This window comes from Lithobates pipiens, unplaced genomic scaffold (assembly GCF_037356315.1).
Source record: "Lithobates pipiens isolate NorthernLeopardFrog02 unplaced genomic scaffold, aLitPip1_a1.2 Scaffold_16, whole genome shotgun sequence".
NCBI lineage: Eukaryota > Metazoa > Chordata > Amphibia > Anura > Ranidae > Lithobates > Lithobates pipiens.
In genome coordinates, this window is record NW_027507748.1 from 347,910,775 (window position 1) to 347,929,247 (window position 18,473).

At 42.4% G+C, this 18,473-nt stretch overlaps 1 protein-coding gene across 3 annotated transcripts in view; it reads left to right on the forward strand.

The window, feature by feature from the left end:
• The window catches only part of NIPAL3 (NIPA like domain containing 3), a 51,451-nt gene that overhangs the window by 27,716 nt on the left and 5,262 nt on the right, over positions 1-18,473 (forward strand). For all 3 annotated transcript variants that reach the window (XM_077481849.1, XM_077481851.1, XM_077481850.1), the window contains exons 7-10: positions 236-332; positions 3,680-3,815; positions 5,428-5,516; positions 16,438-16,501. In XM_077481849.1, coding sequence (XP_077337975.1) covers positions 236-332; positions 3,680-3,815; positions 5,428-5,516; positions 16,438-16,501 — 386 coding nt within the window. The remainder of the gene's footprint in view (positions 1-235; positions 333-3,679; positions 3,816-5,427; positions 5,517-16,437; positions 16,502-18,473) is intronic.

Here is an 18,473-nt window from a genome sequence, read left to right on the forward strand (position 1 = left end):
TGTGCGTTTTGAGAAACCCGTACCCACACAGCTGCCAAATTGGGAGCAGCAGCTTTGTCCATGCAGCTGCTTTGTGTTCCAGTTGACATTAATGGGAATGTCTATGCATGGAACACCTGAGCATCCCCGTGCAGGCAAACATGCCTCTTGCACGGTTTATGCCTAAGTACTCTAAGGTGAACAAACTTAACATTTAATTAGCTCTTTTCTTATGCCTTGTGTGTTGTCTTCTCAGCTGGTGGAAATCCTTGCATTTTGTTCCCTGCTGTATTACTACAAACAGAAGAATGCTAATTACATGCTCATCATACTGTTGCTGGTTGCATTATTAGGTATGTAAATTATTTATAGTCTGTCCTCCACCCATTTTATTGCACCTACTGTGCAGATATTTGCATGAATTTCTATTTCTAGTTCTGGAGCTCTGTTTCCTCCTGCATTTGCAACATATTCACACAAAATGTATTTCTGTAACACAAAGCCTCCTGCTATACAGTGTTGGCATGAGTAGGTTTGTAACAGCCATTACTTCTACCAGTATGATGCAATCTCTCCCTCTCTTCTGGCATCTTCCCCAACTCTCTAAAACATGCACTTGTCAAACCCATACTTAAAAAACCCTCACTGGACCCATCCAATCCTAACAACCTACGCCCCCATCTCCTTGCTCCTCTTTTTATCCGAACTACTCGAACGTCTGGTCTACAACCGACTGAGTGTCCACCTCGCTGATAATAGCCTTCTTGATCCCCTTCAGTCTGGATTTCGTCCTCAACACTCCACAGAAACTGCTCTCCTAAAACTAACAAACGATCTACTAATGACCAAAACCAATCGACATTATTCTGTACTCCTCCTCCTGGACCTCTCTGCTGCCTTTTGACACGGTTGACCACCCCCTCCTTCTCAAAAAACTCCACACCTTTGGTCTCCGTGACCTTACTCTACGATGGTTCTCTTCCTACTTATCCAACCGCACCTTTAGCGTTTCTTACAACTCTACTTCCTCCTCTCCTCTTCCTTTCTCTGTTGGGGTCCCCCAAGGTTCTATTCTTGGACCACTCCTATTTTCAATCTATACCTCCTCCCTGGGTCAACTGATAGCCTCCCACGGCTTCCAATACCACCTCTATGCTGACGACACCCAAATCTATTTCTCTACCCCTCAGCTCACTCCCTCTGTCTCCTCGCGTATCACTAATTTACTATCAGATATATCAGTCTGGATGTCACATCACTTCCTCAAAATCAATCTATTCAAAACCGAACTTATAATTTTTCCTCCCCCATATGCCCCTTCCCCTGATCTCACTGTCAAAATTGATGGCACAACCATAAGCCCATCCCCTCACGCCAAGGTTCTAGGTGTAGTCCTGGACTCTGAACTCTCCTCCAAGCAACACATCCAATCACTGTCCAAATCCTGCCGCCTCAACCTCCGCAACATCTCCAAAATACGCCCCTTTCTAACCAATGAGACAACAAAGCTCTTAATTCACTCGCTGGTCATCTCTCGCCTCGACTACTGCAACTCCCTTCTCATTGGCTTACCTCTACATAGTCTATCACCTCTTCAATCCATTATGAATGCCGCTGCCAGACTCATCCACCTTACCAATCGCTCGGTGTCTGCTACTCCTCTCTGTCAATCCCTCCACTGGCTTCCGCTCAGCCAAAGAATTAAATTCAAAATACTAACAACTACATACAAAGCCATCCACAACTCTACCCCCAGCTACATCACTAGCTTAGTCTCTAAATACCAACCTACTTGTCCTCTTCGTTCCTCTCAAGACCTCCTGCTCTCTAGCTCCCTCATCACCTCCTCCCATACTCGCCTCCAGGACTTTTCCAAAACTTCTCCAATCCTATGGAATGCCCTACCCCAATCTGTCCGCTTATCTCCTACTTTATTAGCTTTTAGACGATCCCTGAAAACACTTCTCTTCAGAGAAGCCTACCCCACCCACACCTAACTGTATTTTCATTTTCTCCATCAGCTCATCCCCCCACAGTTATTACATTTTGTTTCAACTTGACCCTCCCTTCTAGATTGTAAGCTCTAACGAGCAGGGCCCTCTGATCCCTCCTGTATTGATTTGTATTGTAAGTGTACTGTCTGCCCTCATATTGTAAAGCGCTGCGCAAACTGTTGGCACTATATAAATCCTGAATAATAATAGAGGTCACAGAGACTGTCCCCATGTGAGTAGTATAAGGCAGTGTTTCTCAACTCCAGTCCTCAAGGTGCCCCAACAGGTCATGTTTTCAGGATTTCCCGCAGATGAAATGGCTGTGGTAATTGCTAAGGCAGTGAAACTGATTAAATCACCCGTGCAAAATAATGGAAAAATGAAAACATGACCTATTGGTGCGCCTTGAGGACTGGAGTTGAGAAACACTGGTATAAGGTATGCCATGTTCATCGCACCTTTTTGGGACTTAACTTTAGTTCCTGTGCTCCCTGTTATTTCACCAGACAAAGAAGAATTGAGGGAAGCTTATAGAATTCTGTTAGACTTCATAAACACTGCTACTGGTAAACTGAGGTTTGGGAGCAGTTGGGCGTTTTTTTTTTTTTTTTTTTTTTTCAGCTGCTCCTGAACTCTCCTATGTTATCTTATCAGTACATGTACACTGAGTCATTTATAGTTTTTTCTAAGCAGTTGATTTTAGAAGCATTTTTTGGAAAGTAAAAAAAAGCATTCAGGATGGATGTTCAGAGGCATTTGAAATGCAAAATGCCTGTAACAGCTTGTAAACGCAGTAGCTCGCATTTTGCCGTGTTTCGTTTACAGGCCTTTTTAACGGAAATACGTTTTCGACTATTTGAACATAAAAAAAGTGTCTAAACGTGGCAAAATGGACGTTTAAAGCGTCGGTTACGATCTGTCAAGTTAAATCATTCAGGAGAGGTTTTAAAACATCCCGTGTTCATTAATTCGCTAATTTTGATGAATAATTCCTAACATGCATAAGAAGTACTGTGTGCAGAGCAACCTTTATAACTTTATATAAATCCTAAAGTGTATAAAAAGTTCCACAGTTGAAAATTACATGTTATGATAAATATTAAAATAGTCACATCCATACAGTAAATGATAGTTCAAATTTGAATTATTTTTTAGATCAATATGCATATTTACTGTACATGTAACGCTGTGCTGCCCATGAGGCCAATTGAATCAGCCACTCATGGATGGAAGGTAGATGGGGCACCAAGAATGGAGTGTCCATGCTAGACCCGGCAGCCTGGGTAATATCCACCCTTAACAAGGCTGAGTGTACCACTTCAACAAATATCGTCCTATAAATGTGTGAAAAGTTCACTTCTACATAAACAGAGAAGCTGCTGTACCACTTTCCACAGGATCCTCCACCAACAATTGGATGAGAACCCTATTATTGACCTGTCGGTCTAAGAAAAGGTCATAAACAGTATGCATATGTATATGGGACACCAAGAGTTCATAAAATTTAAACAGGTTGCAGGTAAATGTAGACTATTCTTCTATCCAAACCTGAAAACGTTATCCCAAATATTACTACGGATAAAACAAGAGAGGAATAATGAAAACCAGGTGAAAAAGTGCTAATATTGGATTTGTATTTAATTCCCCTTTTCATTAGGATTTTAATTTTAAAATATTTTTTTTTTTTAACTCTGCAATGTTTGTAGGCTCTACCACAGTGGTCACGGTGAAAGCACTAGCTGGCATGATCATGGTCTCTATACAAGGTAGCATGCAGCTGGGGTACCCCATCTTCTACATCATGTTTGTGTGCATGGTGGCTACAGCTATTGCTCAAGCATCGTAAGTATACTTATACATATATGACATATTTTCTAAATGCTGTACTTTATTGCATTTAAACCTGCAGTTTTCTGTAATAAACTGTTCATTTCAAAACCATTTGCACATAAGGAATTTTTTTTATACTTTTTGAATGCTTCTTCGGGATTAAAGCTGTACAACAATAGTCCATTAACTTCATCATCCTTTTAGGTATTTAATTTGGAATACTTCAATTCAAGTATAGCAAGTTTTAGATGGCATACATTATTCCTCATCCATAGCACCTTTACATTGGTGTATATGTGGCCCAGATTTAGCTAAACAAAATTCCACCACAGTTCTCCAGATATGCTGTCCATTGAGAAGAAGTGTAAGAATTGTATAACATGCTAAACTTTGTACTGTTGATAAGAAAGTATGAGCCAAGCCACGTCAATTATTCCATTCTACTCACCTGACCCCAAAGTCTTTTGACATTCAGTGCAACTTTGGAGTCCGACTTTGATGTGTTGTGTGTTACTACAGCTGCTGACTTTTTTAATAAATGGACACTCACCTGTCCCGGGGTCCAGCGATGCCGAGGCCGATCGATCGCTCGGCTCTCAGCTGCTGCCGCCACCATTCTAGGTGAGGGAATCAGGAAGTGAAGCGAATCAGCTTTACTTCCCGGTTCCCTACTGCGCATGCGCGAGTCGCGTAGTGCAATAGGAATTGTCCGCGCTGTCTCTGGGACCCGTATGTGTCCCAGCAGACAGCGCAGCAGGACAGGAAGAGGCATAGACTCCCACGGGAGTCTATGCCCGGAAGTGGGTGTAAATACCTGTCTTTGACAGGTATCTCCACCCCCCTCCCCCCTGAAAGGTGCCAATTGTGACACCGGAGGGGGGAGGGTTCCGATCAGCGGAAGTTCCACTTTAGGGTGGAACCCGCTTTAAGACAGCTCTCATAGGGAAACACTGAATTTCACATGGCATCCAACTTGGGGTCTCACAAGTCGGATCCTATGTTGCATCAGTGTGAACCAGGCCTAACTTGTAAAACACAGGCAAAACTTCATTGGTGACTGCCAAGCATGACATGACAAAATGTAACTGTCTTGTCTTGAAGAACTAAACTTTATAAGCTGTGCTAAAAAAAGATAGGCCAGGGCAAGAGGACCAGTCATCATTCTTGCCAGCTGATCATTTCCCTATTACTGAATTACTGCGAAATGCAGGGTTTTGTTTCATGAAGCCTCCATCAAGGAGACTAGTGAGCGGCACGGTGGTGACATCACCAACAGTCACTCTAAGTCTATTAAAACTAGCACTCATAGGCTGCAGTGCCTTTAAACTCGTACCGCAGATGTACATCTATGGGGCTATAGGCACAGAAGTGCCTATTCACACTCGCATACTTGGAAATGCATTGCTATTTTTCAGGAGAAGTTCTAGACAAAAGGTAGTCCTGACTTGGGTACTCTTAATATTTCTAGATGATCCCTTTAACATGGCAAATGTTTACCTTTTGAGCTCCAGTCTACTTTAGGATGAAATCTTTGCAATTATACACTGTTGTAGAATCTATTGTCTGTGGCAAGAAGGTTTTGTGTTTTTAAAAAAACCTAACCAAACCTTTTTATTATATTTAGGTTTTTGGCACAGGCATCCCAGCTTTATGACTCTGCCTTAATTGCAAGCGTTAATTATATATTGTCTACAAGTCTAGCTATTTCTGCAGGTAAGATGAGTTCAGTATGGTGTATATGTGTTAAACATCTTCATGCATTGAGCAGTCCATCAATGTACATTGAAAACGGCTGGGAATTTTACCTCTTGTATCATTCCTCTAGGGCCAATTCACACTGCCCGTCCGTAAAATCGCAGAACAGCTGAAGCAATTCACTGCTCCTTGCCGCTGTGCTGTATGATCAATTGCATTGCACGGCTCCTTTTGTACACAAACAAAAATCAAAACCATACACTTCACTGCAGTGTGGGGCGGCACAATGCGCTGCCCAACATTCCGGTGTGATTCAGGCTGGTGCTAGGCTTTGTTGCAGTGTGAATGGGACACATAGGAAACTATTGTTTCTAGATTCTCTGCCGTGACAGACATTTTAGAATGAGGTCTGTCGCTGCATATAGTGTGAATTGGCCATTACATCCTTTTGAAGGAAATATAGGAAATTCACTTTTGCTAGAAAACTAAAATCTTGCGCAGTGTGACAAAATAGTTTTCATAAAGCACAGTTAGATCTATTTTATCCAGGTTTAATCTGCAGGACACACTCTTAAGCCCCATACACACTATCAGATTTTCTGCTGATTTTTTCCTTCAGGTTTACCAAAACCATGTAGTGCAAGGGCCTGCCTGATTGCATACACATTGAGTCTCTTAAGGTTTGACCTCATATTATATGGCTTTGGTAAATCTGAAGGAAAAAAATCTGCGGAAAATCTGATGTGAAGTGTGTATGGGGCTTTAGTCAAAGTAGAAATAAGATACCATGGGGTAGAGGGTGACATTGCTAAAAGGTATTGGGATGGAAGCTCTGTGATTTCTGAATTTATTTTTTTTATTTTTATTTTTTATACATCAGTCTTTTTTTTTTTTTTTTTTTTTTTTCTTTTTTTGTGTGTGTGTGGAAGAGCCACTGTTCAATATAGAATAGAAAGGCAAAAACAGGTCTTTGAAATCGGTAAAAGCTTCATCAAGTTGGCACTTAAAGCAACCCTGTCCTACCAGTAATCTAAGTAACCTTTAACCACTTCCCGACCAGCGCACGACGATGTACGTCGACAGAATGGCACGGGCAGGCATATTGGCGTACATGTACGTCCAATATTCGTTGCCGCCGTACCATCGGGAGCGCGCCGCCGGCGGCACGCTCCCGCGCTGGTCGGGACCCCCGTGAGTCCGGTCGCGGGACCCGCGGACTCGATCGCCGCGGGCATCCCCGCGATCGTCTCACGGAGCGGCCGAATGGAGGAAATGCTGTATAAACAACAGTTTTCCATTCTGCCTAGCAACTAGTGACGCTGATCTCTGCTCCATGTGATTGGAGCAGAGATCAGTGTACACTAAATGAAAGCCCAACCCCCCCACAGTTAGTAACACACCCCTAGGAACACTTAACCCCTACACTGCCACCCACTGGTTAACCCTTTCACTGCCAGTGTCATTTACACAGGAATCACTGCATTTATATAGCAGTGATTACTGTATAAATGACAATGGTCCCAAAAATGTGTCAAAAATGTCCGATGGGTCCCCCACAATGTCGCAGTCACAATAAAAATCGCAGATCGCCGCCATTACTAGTAAAAAAAAAAAAGAATAAAAAATTATTCATAAAAATGCTATAAAACTATCCCTATTTTGTAAACGCTATAACTTTTGCGCAAACCAATCAATAATCGCTTATTGCGATTTTTTTTTTTACCAAAAATATGTAGAAGAATACGTATCGGCCTAAACTGAGGGAAAAAAATGTTTTTTTATATATTTTTGGGGGATATTTATTATTACAAAAGTAAAAAATAATGCGTTTTTTTTCAAAATTATCGCTCTATTTTTGTTTATAGCGCAAAAAATAAAAACCGCAGGGGTGATCAAATACCACCAAAAGAAAGCTCTATTTGTGGGAAAAAAAGGACGTTAATTTTGTTTGGGAGCCACGTCGCACGACCGCGCAATTGTCAGTTAAAGCGACGCAGTGCCGAATCGCAAAAAGTGGTCTGGTCTTTGACCAGCAAATTGGTCCGGTCTGAAAGTGGTTAAGCTCCGATGCAAGCCTACCATGTCCTGTAGTGATGGGAGAATCATTAAGCACCACAGGGGACACAGTAGATATACACTCCAGGAAATAGTTTTCTTCAGACTTCAGCAATTCATTTTTGTTGAGGGACATGCAGTAAAGCGGTGCTGTAGGAGAGGTAAGTATTTTTCTTTTTTTTACAGGGCCAGCTTTTATTTGCCTTTTTATATATTTCTGACATAAGGTTACTAGATTTTCAAAATAAAATTCACAAATGCCCTACTCACCATGCCCAGAAAACTACAGCCAAAAAAAAACATTTTTTTACATGACCTGAAACAGTTGATCACAATTTTGAAACCAGAGGCAGACATTAAGGCATAAAGACACTGCACCATCAGAAGGGGAATGATGCAGTGCATGTAGCGCACCACATTGAATTGTGGGTGTGGTCAGATTGCTGTAACAATAAGCAGGGCTTAAATAAATAGCTAAAATAACCTGACTCTGTGTCTATGGGTCAGGAGAGATTAAAGCACAGAGTTCAGAGGTTACAAGTGTGTAACAAACAGATTGCTCCTGGTGTGGTGTCCCCCATGGCCACTGTCATCCCCAGCATTGTCCCTGGGAGCTGTGCACCATAGGTTTAGGTAACACGGAGTTAAATTGATCAGAAGTAAATGGGGGCCACTTTAAAAAGAAACTGCCGGTAAAAGTCCCAAAAAATGAAGTATTTTAAATCCTTTTTTTAAATGCTGCTTTTATTTTTATTATTTTTGTTTTTTTTACCCACAATTCTGTCTTTGAGCTTGCTAGAAAATGTAACTATTCCAAAAAAAGGGGGGTGGGGGGGGTTGAGAGATTGAGGGGCAGAAAGAAAGGGAAAACTATAGATTGTCTGTTAACAGCTCTGAGTCTGCTGACAACACATCCACAATGGTGGCTCCCAACAGCAGTCTTGGGGCTTTGGGATGTCTATACAAAGGAAGGAGGCTTTTACAGGTAGATAATGTGCAAAAAGTTCAATGTACAGTGCATCTAATCTTGGGAAGATATGGTTGGGCAACAGGGTCATTTTAAGGCCCCTTTTCACATGGACGGCTGTTCTGCCGCAGTTTAGCATGTTTATTTCGCTCTGTGCTACATCGCACCTGGACGCATTCAATTCTATTTTTTCTATTCGCACCGAACCGCACGTAACAAAATCGCAGCTAAACGCTGTGTGTGAATGGGGCCATAGGAAAGCATTGTGTACTTTTAGCTGTGGTAGAAAACGAGAAAATCTGCAGCTAAAAGCACCATTCTATCCGTCTGTGTGAAAGGGACCTAAGGTGCTACTGTGCAGCTAGGTGCTGACACCTTAGGATACCCACTTCAGGGCACCATAACCAATTAATAGGCCTTGTAGAACTGCTTAAATCTTGCTCCAATGATGGAGAATATGCAAAATCACAGGCAAACACACCACAGGCAGCTGAAACCTTATCCTATCCTGTAGATTGTAATAGGATGAGCCAGAATGTTCCCAGGTGAGTTGTGATACCCTGGGAGGACGGTTTCAGATAAAGAATTGACTACAGAGACAAGTAAACCATTTTAACTGAAGATTCAATCTTTTTAATTGCTTGATTTGTTTTACTTTTATTGAATTTTTCCTTGGACTGGAGAATATTTTTCATAATGGTTCTATTTTAATGCAGTTAAGGTGATCGTTTACAATCTATTCAGTTTAAAATATAAATGAAAGGCAAAACATTTGTGTATACAGTATATCACAAAAGTGAGTACACCCCTTACATTTTTATATATATTTTATTATATCTTTTCATGTGACAACACTGACGAAATTACACTTTGCTACACTGTAAAGCAGTGAGTGTTCAACTTGTATAACAGTGTAAAATGTATGTAAATACAGGGGTTACTAATACGCAAACCAAAAGGTGGTGATAATCCCAAAACGACTTAAATGGCTGCCAACAGACTCACACTCAGCATAAATGTAGTATATAAAAACTGCGGCGCTTGACTAAACTAAAATTATGCAGAAAATGTCTTATTATAACACTAAAAAATGATGTGCAAATAATCTAGGAGCAAATACTGCAAATCTGTGCAAAATACTGATCTCCAACAAATAGTACCATGCAAACAACAATAGTGCAAAATTATATTAACATAATAGTGAAATAAAATTCAAAACGTAATAAATATCTTACTAAAAAGTGAATGTGAAAGAATGCTGTGCAAAAACGCAAAATATGCAAATCTGTGCAAAGATACTGATATCCAACAGATAATACCGTGCAAACGGCAATAATGCAATGATTAAATTGGCATGAAGGTGCAATTGTAAATCTGAAATGGTGCAAAATAGCAATAGAATAATCAAGTCCAATAATGTGAGTGTCTCTTAATACAGTGCAATAAACTCAAACCAAGTACTCAATCAAGACATGCTGGCTGTCCAGTCCAATAATAAAGTGCATGTGCAGCAATGTGGCAAGCTTCTTCTGTCCAGTGCGGGTGATAGTTCCCCCCAGCCTCTCACCTCATAGATATTATAAATGAGCCCCACATAGATACTCCACACTGGCTGCTCAATCCCTGGTTCCGCAACACTCAAGATCCCAGGATGGTCACATTCAGTGATATGTAAGAATAAGGGGAGGGCTCCATGGTGTAGTATTTTAAAACGCTTTTTAATATTATTCATAAAACACTTTAGTGTTTGAAACAAATGGCAAACACAGGAAGTACACATAAACTTCCGACCTCAGCCAGAAGTGATGTCACCATGGCTCTTTTCCCTCACATTGTAAAATTTCCTGTCCCCTCAAAATACCTCAACACACAGCCATTTATGTTTAACCCTTTCATGACTAAGCCTATTTTTGGCATTTGGTGTTTACAAGTTAAAATACATATTTTTTGCTAGAAAATTACTTGGAACCCCCAAACATTATATATATTTTTTTAGCAGGGGCTCTAGAGAATAAAACGGCGATTGTTGCAATATTTTATGTCACACGGTATTTGCGCAGCGGTGTTTTAAATGCAACCCTTTGGGAAAAGGGACACTTTCATGAATTTAAAAAAAAAAAAAAAACAGTAAAATTATCCAATTTTTTTTTGCGTAATGTGAAAGATAATGTTACGCTGAGTAAATAGATACCAAACATGTCACACTTTATAATTGCACACACTTGTGGATTGACGACAAATTACGGTACCTAAAAATCTCAATAGGCGACGCTTTAAACATTTTTTACGGTTACCAGGTTAGCGCTACAGAGGAGGTCTAGTGCTAGAATTATTGCTCTCGCTCTGACGATCGCGGCGATACCTCACATGTGTGATTTGAACACCGTTTACATACGTGGATGCGTTTTCTTTGCTTTGCGAGCTCGCGGGGATGGCGGGCGCTTTAAAAAATTTTTATTTTATTTATTTTAAAATGACTAAATTGTTTTTAAAAAAATAATAATAATTTTGATCACTTTTATTGCTGTCACAAGGAATGTAAACATCCCTTGTGACAGTAATAGGCGGTGACAGGTACTCTTTATGGAGGGATCGGGGGTCTAAAAGACCCCCCACCCCTTCTTTACACTTCAATGTATGCAGATTGCCGAAAACGGTGATTCTGAATACCGGATATTTTTTTAAAACCGGCGCCATTGGCAGCCGAGTAAACGGGAAGTGATGTCATGACGTCGCTTCCGTGTTTACTATGAGGAGACTGGAACGAAGCCGCTTACGGCTTCGTTCCAGTTCCTCCCCAGCAGCCGGAGGCAGCGGAACGTGAATAGGTGCTCCCGATCGAGCGGGAGCACCGGTAACAGTGGCGGGAGGGGGGGACGTCCCTCCCGCTCCTCCGGCATAACAGCCGAGCGGCTTTTAGCCGCATCGGTTGTTATGGCTGGATAGCCAATCGCCTGCTGAAAAAAACTGTACCGGGATGATGCCTGCAGGTGCGGGCATCATCCCTATATACCCCCCGGAAGCCGAGTACGCACATCTGCGTACGCTCGGCGGGAAGGGGTTAAACCACTGGCAGCAAAAGTGAGTACCCCTCACTTTGAAATTTGAAAATTGCCATAAAATCACGTGTGCAAAAATCAAAACATACAGCAAAAAGCATTGCAGAAACAGATCAAAAGCAAACTGCATAGGTGTGCACCGAGCCTTATGCTGGCCACACAGATCAGTTTTCAGATGAGAATATTTAGACGAAAAATCTTTGTACATTCGCTAAATGAAATAATTTTGTTTGAAATTTTCACTTGTTTTTAATATTCTGTTTTTAAAAGGAATGTAATTTTCTGAACGAAAACCACATACCACTGTCTGAAAATTCCTTTGACTAAGAAGTTTTCTATTATTTCCAAATTTTCCCGTCACTGTGGTTGAAAATGAACATCAATTTGACCCACTTTTTTTTTTTTTTTTTTTAAAGGTTATTAACCGATTAATCAAAACAATAATCGGCCAACTAATCGATTATGAATATAATCGTTAGTTGCAGCCCTTTTACAAGGTCTCAGGTGTGAATGGGAAGCAGGTGTGTTAAATTTGACGTTATCACTCTCTCTCATACTGGTCACTGAAAGTTCAACATGGCACCTCATGGCAAAGAACTCTCTGAGAATCTGAAAAAAAAGAATTGTTGCTCTACATAAAGATGACCTAGGCTATAGGAAGTCTGCCAAGACCCTGAAACTGAGCTGCAGCATGGTGGCCAAGACCATACAGCGGTTTAACAGGACAGATTCCACTCAGAACAGGCCTCGCCATGATCGACCAAAGAAGTTGAATGCATGTGCTCAGTGTCACATCCAGAGGTTGTCTTTGGTAAATAGACATATCAGCGCTACCAGCATTGCTGCAGAGGTTGAAGGGGTGGGGGGGTCAGCTTGTCAGTGTTCAGACCATACGCCGCACACTGCATCTAATTGGTCTGCATGGCTGTTGTCCCAGAAGGAAGCCTCTTCTAAAGATGATGCACAAGAAAGCCCACCAACAGTTTGCTGAAGACTAGCAGACTAAGGACATGGATTACTGGAAACCATGTCCTGTGGTCTGATGAGACCAAGATAAACTTATTTGGTTCAGATGGTGTCAAGCGTGTGTGGTAGCAACCAGGTGAGGAGTAAAAAAACAATTGTCTTGTCTACGGTCAAGCATGGGGGTGAGTGTCATAGTCTGGGGCTGAATGAGTGCTGTCGCCACTGGGGATCTAAAGTTCATTGAGGGAACCATGAATGCCAACACGTACTGTGACATACTGAAGCAGAGCATGATCCCCTCCCATCGGAGACTGGGCCGCAGGGCAGTATTCCAACATAATGACCCCCAACCACACCTCCAAGACAACCACTGCCTTGATAAAGAATCTGAGGGTAAAGGTGATTGGACTGGCCAAGCGTGTCTCCAGACCTAAACCCTATTGAGCATCTTGTAGGGCAGGCATGTCCAAAGTCCGGCCCGCGGGCCAATCGCGGCCCGCGTTCCGGTTTCGGGCGGCCCGTCTGGTCATGTTCACATATATATCTTTTGTGGCCCCCAACGAATCCCCGTTCGCCGGGGGCCACAAAAGATAGATATGCTGGCTGCCATGGAGGGGGCGGGACGAGTGCCGTGGATACAGGACGGCGTCCTGTGTAAAAGGAAGTCCCGTCCTGCGCTGCCATTGGACAACCGTTTTGTCCATCACAGGAGGCGGGACTTTCAATTAAAGAGGCCGTCGATAGAAACAGGAGTTTCTCCTGTGTGTCTGTCGGCGCTCATCCCGCCCCCCCTCCCTGTCTCCTCCAAGGCTGCAGAACGTGAATCAGGCTGCACCGATGGCAATGGTGAGTCTGCATTCATGGCAATGTGTGGCCTGCATTCATGGCAATGTGTGGCCTGCATTCATGGCCATGTGTGGCCTGCATTCATGGCCATGTGTGGCCTGCATTCATGGCCATGTGTGGCCTGCATTCATGGCCATGTGTGGCCTGCATTCATGGCAATGTGTGGCCTGCATTCATGGCAATATGGGGGCTGCATTCATGGCAATGTGGGGGCTGCATTCATGGCAATGTGGGGGCTGCATTCATGGCAATGTGGGGGCTGCATTCATGGCAATGTGGGGGCTGCATTCATGGCAATGTGGGGGCTGCATTCATGGCAATGTGGGGGCTGCATTCATGGCAATGTGGGGGCTGCATTCATGGCAATGTGGGGGCTGCATTCATGGCAATGTGGGGGCTGCATTCATGGCAATGTGGGGGCTGCATTCATGGCAATGTGGGGGCTGCATTCATGGCAATGTGGGGGCTGCATTCATGGCAATGTGGGGGCTGCATTCATGGCAATGTGGGGGCTGCATTCATGGCAATGTGGGGGCTGCATTCATGGCAATGTGGGGGCTGCATTCATGGCAATGTGGGGGCTGCATTCATGGCAATGTGGGGGCTGCATTCATGGCAATGTGGGGGCTGCATTCATGGCAATGTGGGGGCTGCATTCATGGCAATGTGGGGGCTGCATTCATGGCAATGTGGGGGCTGCATTCATGGCAATGTGGGGGCTGTATTCATGGCAATACGGTGGAGGCTGCATTCATGGCAATACGGTGGAGGCTGCATTCATGGCAATACGGTGGGGGCTGCATTCATGGCAATACGGTGGGGGCTGCATTCATGGCAATACGGTGGGGGCTGCATTCATGGCAATACGGTGGGGGCTGCATTCATGGCAATACGCTGGGGGCTGCATTCATGGCAATACGCTGGGGGCTGCATTCATGGCAATACGCTGGGGGCTGCATTCATGGCAATACGCTGGGGGCTGCATTCATGGCAATACGCTGGGGGCTGCATTCATGGCAATACGCTGGGGGCTGCATTCATGGCAATACGCTGGGGGCTGCATTCATGGCAATACGCTGGGGGCTGCATTCATGGCAATAGGCTGGGGGCTGCATTCATGGCAATAGGCTGGGGGCTGCATTCATGGCAATAAGGTGGAGGCTGAATTCATGGCAATACGCTGGGGGCTGCAGATGGGCACTGACCCTTATTTTGCTTCACATGTCTTTATTTAAAATGAAAGATTTTTATTTTTATTTTTTTGAGACTTCCTTTTTAAAGATAAGGTGTGTGGTATAAGCCGATTAAATCCAGTATATCCAAATAACACACAGAGCTCATCTGTTCACCACACACAGCAAAAAGGCAAGAGAATTTTTGTTGGGCCGTGTATTAGAGCTCCAATGAACACACTTAGACCGAATTTTAATGGTTTAAAGAATGTCAGACAAAATGGTCGGCCCTCGAGCATGTTCACTTCATCAAATCTGGCCCTCTTTGAAAAAAGTTTGGACACCCCTGTTGTAGGGCATCCTCAAACAGAAGGTGGAGGAGTGCAAGGTCTCTAACATCCACCAGCTCTGTGATGTTGTCATGGAGGAGTGGAAGAGGACTCCAGTGTCAACCTGTGAAGCTCTGGTGAACTCCATGCCCAAGAGGGTTAAGTCAGTGCTGGAAAATGGTGACCACACAAAATATTGACACTTAGGGCCCAATTTTGACATTTACACTTAGGGGTGCACTCACTTTTGTTGCCATCGGTTTAGACATTAATGGCTGTGTGTTGAGTTATTTTGAAGGGACCGCAAATTTACACTGTTATACAAGCTGTACACTCACTACTTTACATTGTAGCAAAGTGTAATTTCTTCAGTGTTGTCACATGAAAAGATATAATAAAATATTTACAAAAATGTGAGGGGTGTACTCACTTTTGTGATATAATGTAGATAAAGAAACCATTATAAATGTTTTTTTTTTTTTTTTTTTTTGCTTACATTCCATCTGTTCTCGGCTGCATAGGAGACCGTAGCACAATGATCTTCCCAGTGAAGAATCTCAGGCCGCGTACACACGGGCGGACTGTATGGCCTACTTAGTCCGTCGAAACACATTTCAGCGGACAGTCCGCTCGTGTGGGCTTCAGCGGACTTTTTCAGCGTGCAGTCTGGCGTACTAAGTATTTCGGATTTTTCGAAATTCTGTCCGTCATACTTTGGTTTCAGCGGACAATCCGCTCGTCAGTAGGCTAGTTCGACGGACTAAGAATGGCGCATGCTCAGAAAGGATTTACACGGCGGAAGGTTGCATTGCTGTGTATTGGACTTCCTATTTCTAGTCCCGTTGTACGTGCTGTACACGTCATCGCGCAAGCTTTCGACGGACTGTTTGTGTATCCGTGTGTGGTCAAGTCCGTTCATTCGAAAGTATGACGGACTGTCCGTCGGATTGTATGACGGACTAAGTAGGCCATACAGTCCGCCCGTGTGTACGCGGCCTCAGAATTGTGTTGTCAAGACAAGTCTGATCATTGGAAGAGTGTTCTCCTCCTGCTTAGTATGGTCAGTTTTTAATAGGAAAGCAGAGTGACTGGCAGGAACACCAGGGATTCCGTACAAAGAATGCAATACAAAGAGAACAAGATATTATTTTATACAAGTACATGATACAGCAGACACACATCAGGAGTATGAAATGTTAGGTTTACATACTGTTTAAGCACAGCGTGATGTGGGAGTAGAGATTACAAAGCTACTGTTCACTTACCAAAGGATTTTCTGATTGTAAAGTAAATGTCAACTTTATCTACAGCACATATTTTTTACATGCAGATAATGCCATTTATTTCAATATTCATTTCTTTAAAAGCAAGAAATTGTCTTTGTGTAGAAAAGTAAACAGATTTCTAAATATTTAATTTGCCATTAGTTGCCTTGATACTGTGTACCTGCCAGGAAAAATGATAGCATTCCCATAGCCATCTGCTTATTCTGTGCTTTGTTTAACTCTTTGCAGTTGTATTAATATTTCATGCTTTACATTTTAGGAGCAGTATTTTACATTGACTTTCGAAATGAAGATGCTCTACATCTTTGCATGTTTGCTTTAGGGTAAGAACAGGAATGGACCTATTGAAATTAGGCAATCTTTTAGTTTAAGTTATGAGGTTATAGACACATGAGAGTATATGCCTGCATTATGAAGACGCACTAGTCCTGTTTACATTGGCACAGTCAATTAGTGAATTTGTGTTACTACTTCATATTGAAGTGCATTTATATTATTTGTATTGGTGCTGTCCATATCTAGATAAGCTGCTAAGGATGCTGCTGTCCTCTGCTTTTCTCCTTCCTGCTTGATGTACTAGTTGTACTCCATTATGTGCGATATAAGGGCTCTCTCGCACACAGGTGATTTTTGCTATAGCGATGATTGCAAGTGGACACTAAGAATTGCTACACAAACAGTTGATTGTAATAGCTGTCAATCTTCCACATTTAGATCATTGTGGTGCTGATGATTTGTTACTGCAGTGTGCACTTCATTGTTGCTTATGTGTGTCAGTCACTACTAATTAATCACGGGCATTCCTATAGCAGGATTTTCCTACGTGCACCCAGCACATTTCTCTAACTTTGTATTGTTTGCTCTGTTATTGTTTAAAAGATAACTTCTAAAATGTCTTTCAAAAGTTTAAAGTGTATCAGTGGCCAAGCTACAGATATTTAATTAATATTCTGTAAATAAGCTGTACAGCAAAAGCATTGAGGGCATTATAAACTAGCACAGTTCACCCTGTTTTTTACTCCCTTCCTTACCAGTAATGACTTGGCAGTCTTCCTGCCCTTCAAATATTTAATACAAACACAGAGCAGTTGCCCTGGGAAAAGCAGGGATTGCTCCTGAGAGAAGGACATGGCGTCACTAAACCCATATCATAAAAAAAACAACCTATCAATAAATGGTGTATTACATGCTGTTCAAACTCACTCAACCACTATGGTATTCATTTTTAGTATTCTGCAAAATAACTGGTTGATCCTGTTGCTCTCTATCTCTCCCTTCTGTCCAGGTCCCCAATTCAGCTAGGGATTTTACAGCTGTAGTGGTAACTCTGCACATACTCAGTTTTCAGTGATTTTCTATGCTAAGCATTTCCTCCCTCACATCTAAGCAGTCCATGTGACTATAGAGTCGCTGAGATGTGGGTGTGATACAGTGATAAATGGCAGCCCACATCCTCCCTCCCCCATGCCCACCAACTAGCTGAACACAATGGGAGTGGGAAATTACATGTGGATTAATGGTGGCTTCCCTCTTATTCTAAGACACAGGCTGGAGGGGCTTGACCCAGCCTCTGACTGGCAGAAATCTGCCCACACCATGTTATTTCCACAAAATAATAAATATGTAATTTCAAGTATATATATTTTATGCCAATTTAAAATTGTTTATTGATATTATCTATCTATATTTACTTTGTATTCGAACGGCTTTTTTTTTTTAAACATGTGACCAGCAGCAGTGGGCTAGAAGCTCCTCCTGCTTAGGTTTCCCTGCAGACAGGCTGGGATAGAGCTGGGTCATGTGGCAGCTGTATATTGATTAGGAAAGAGGTACTTGGTGGTTCTGGTTTGTGTTGTGTTTTTTTTTTTTTTTTTTAATAAAAAAAAATAGTGCCATCATCCATATACAGAAATAAAAGGGACATTGTAATATAAACTGTGTTTAGTATCACTTTTAGTGCTTCTGCTGTGAACTTTGAGGACAAATTGCTTCAGTGTCTGCACCTACAGAGATCATTGAGGCTTATTTTTTTTTCTTTTTGAGACGTAAACTCGTTTTAACATTTTTCTCCTAAAATGGTACTGCTGGTGAGCTATATAGTTATGAAAATTCTCAATGCTGTTTAGTCTTTTACACAGTACTTAAAGTAGAAGTCCATCCTAAGCCCTTGTACACACGGTCGGAGATTCCGACAACCAAATCCGTCGGATTTTGGCCGAAACTGTTGCATACACACGGTCGGACAAAGTTGTCGGAAAATCCGATCTTTCAGAATGTGATGACGTAATTTCGTTA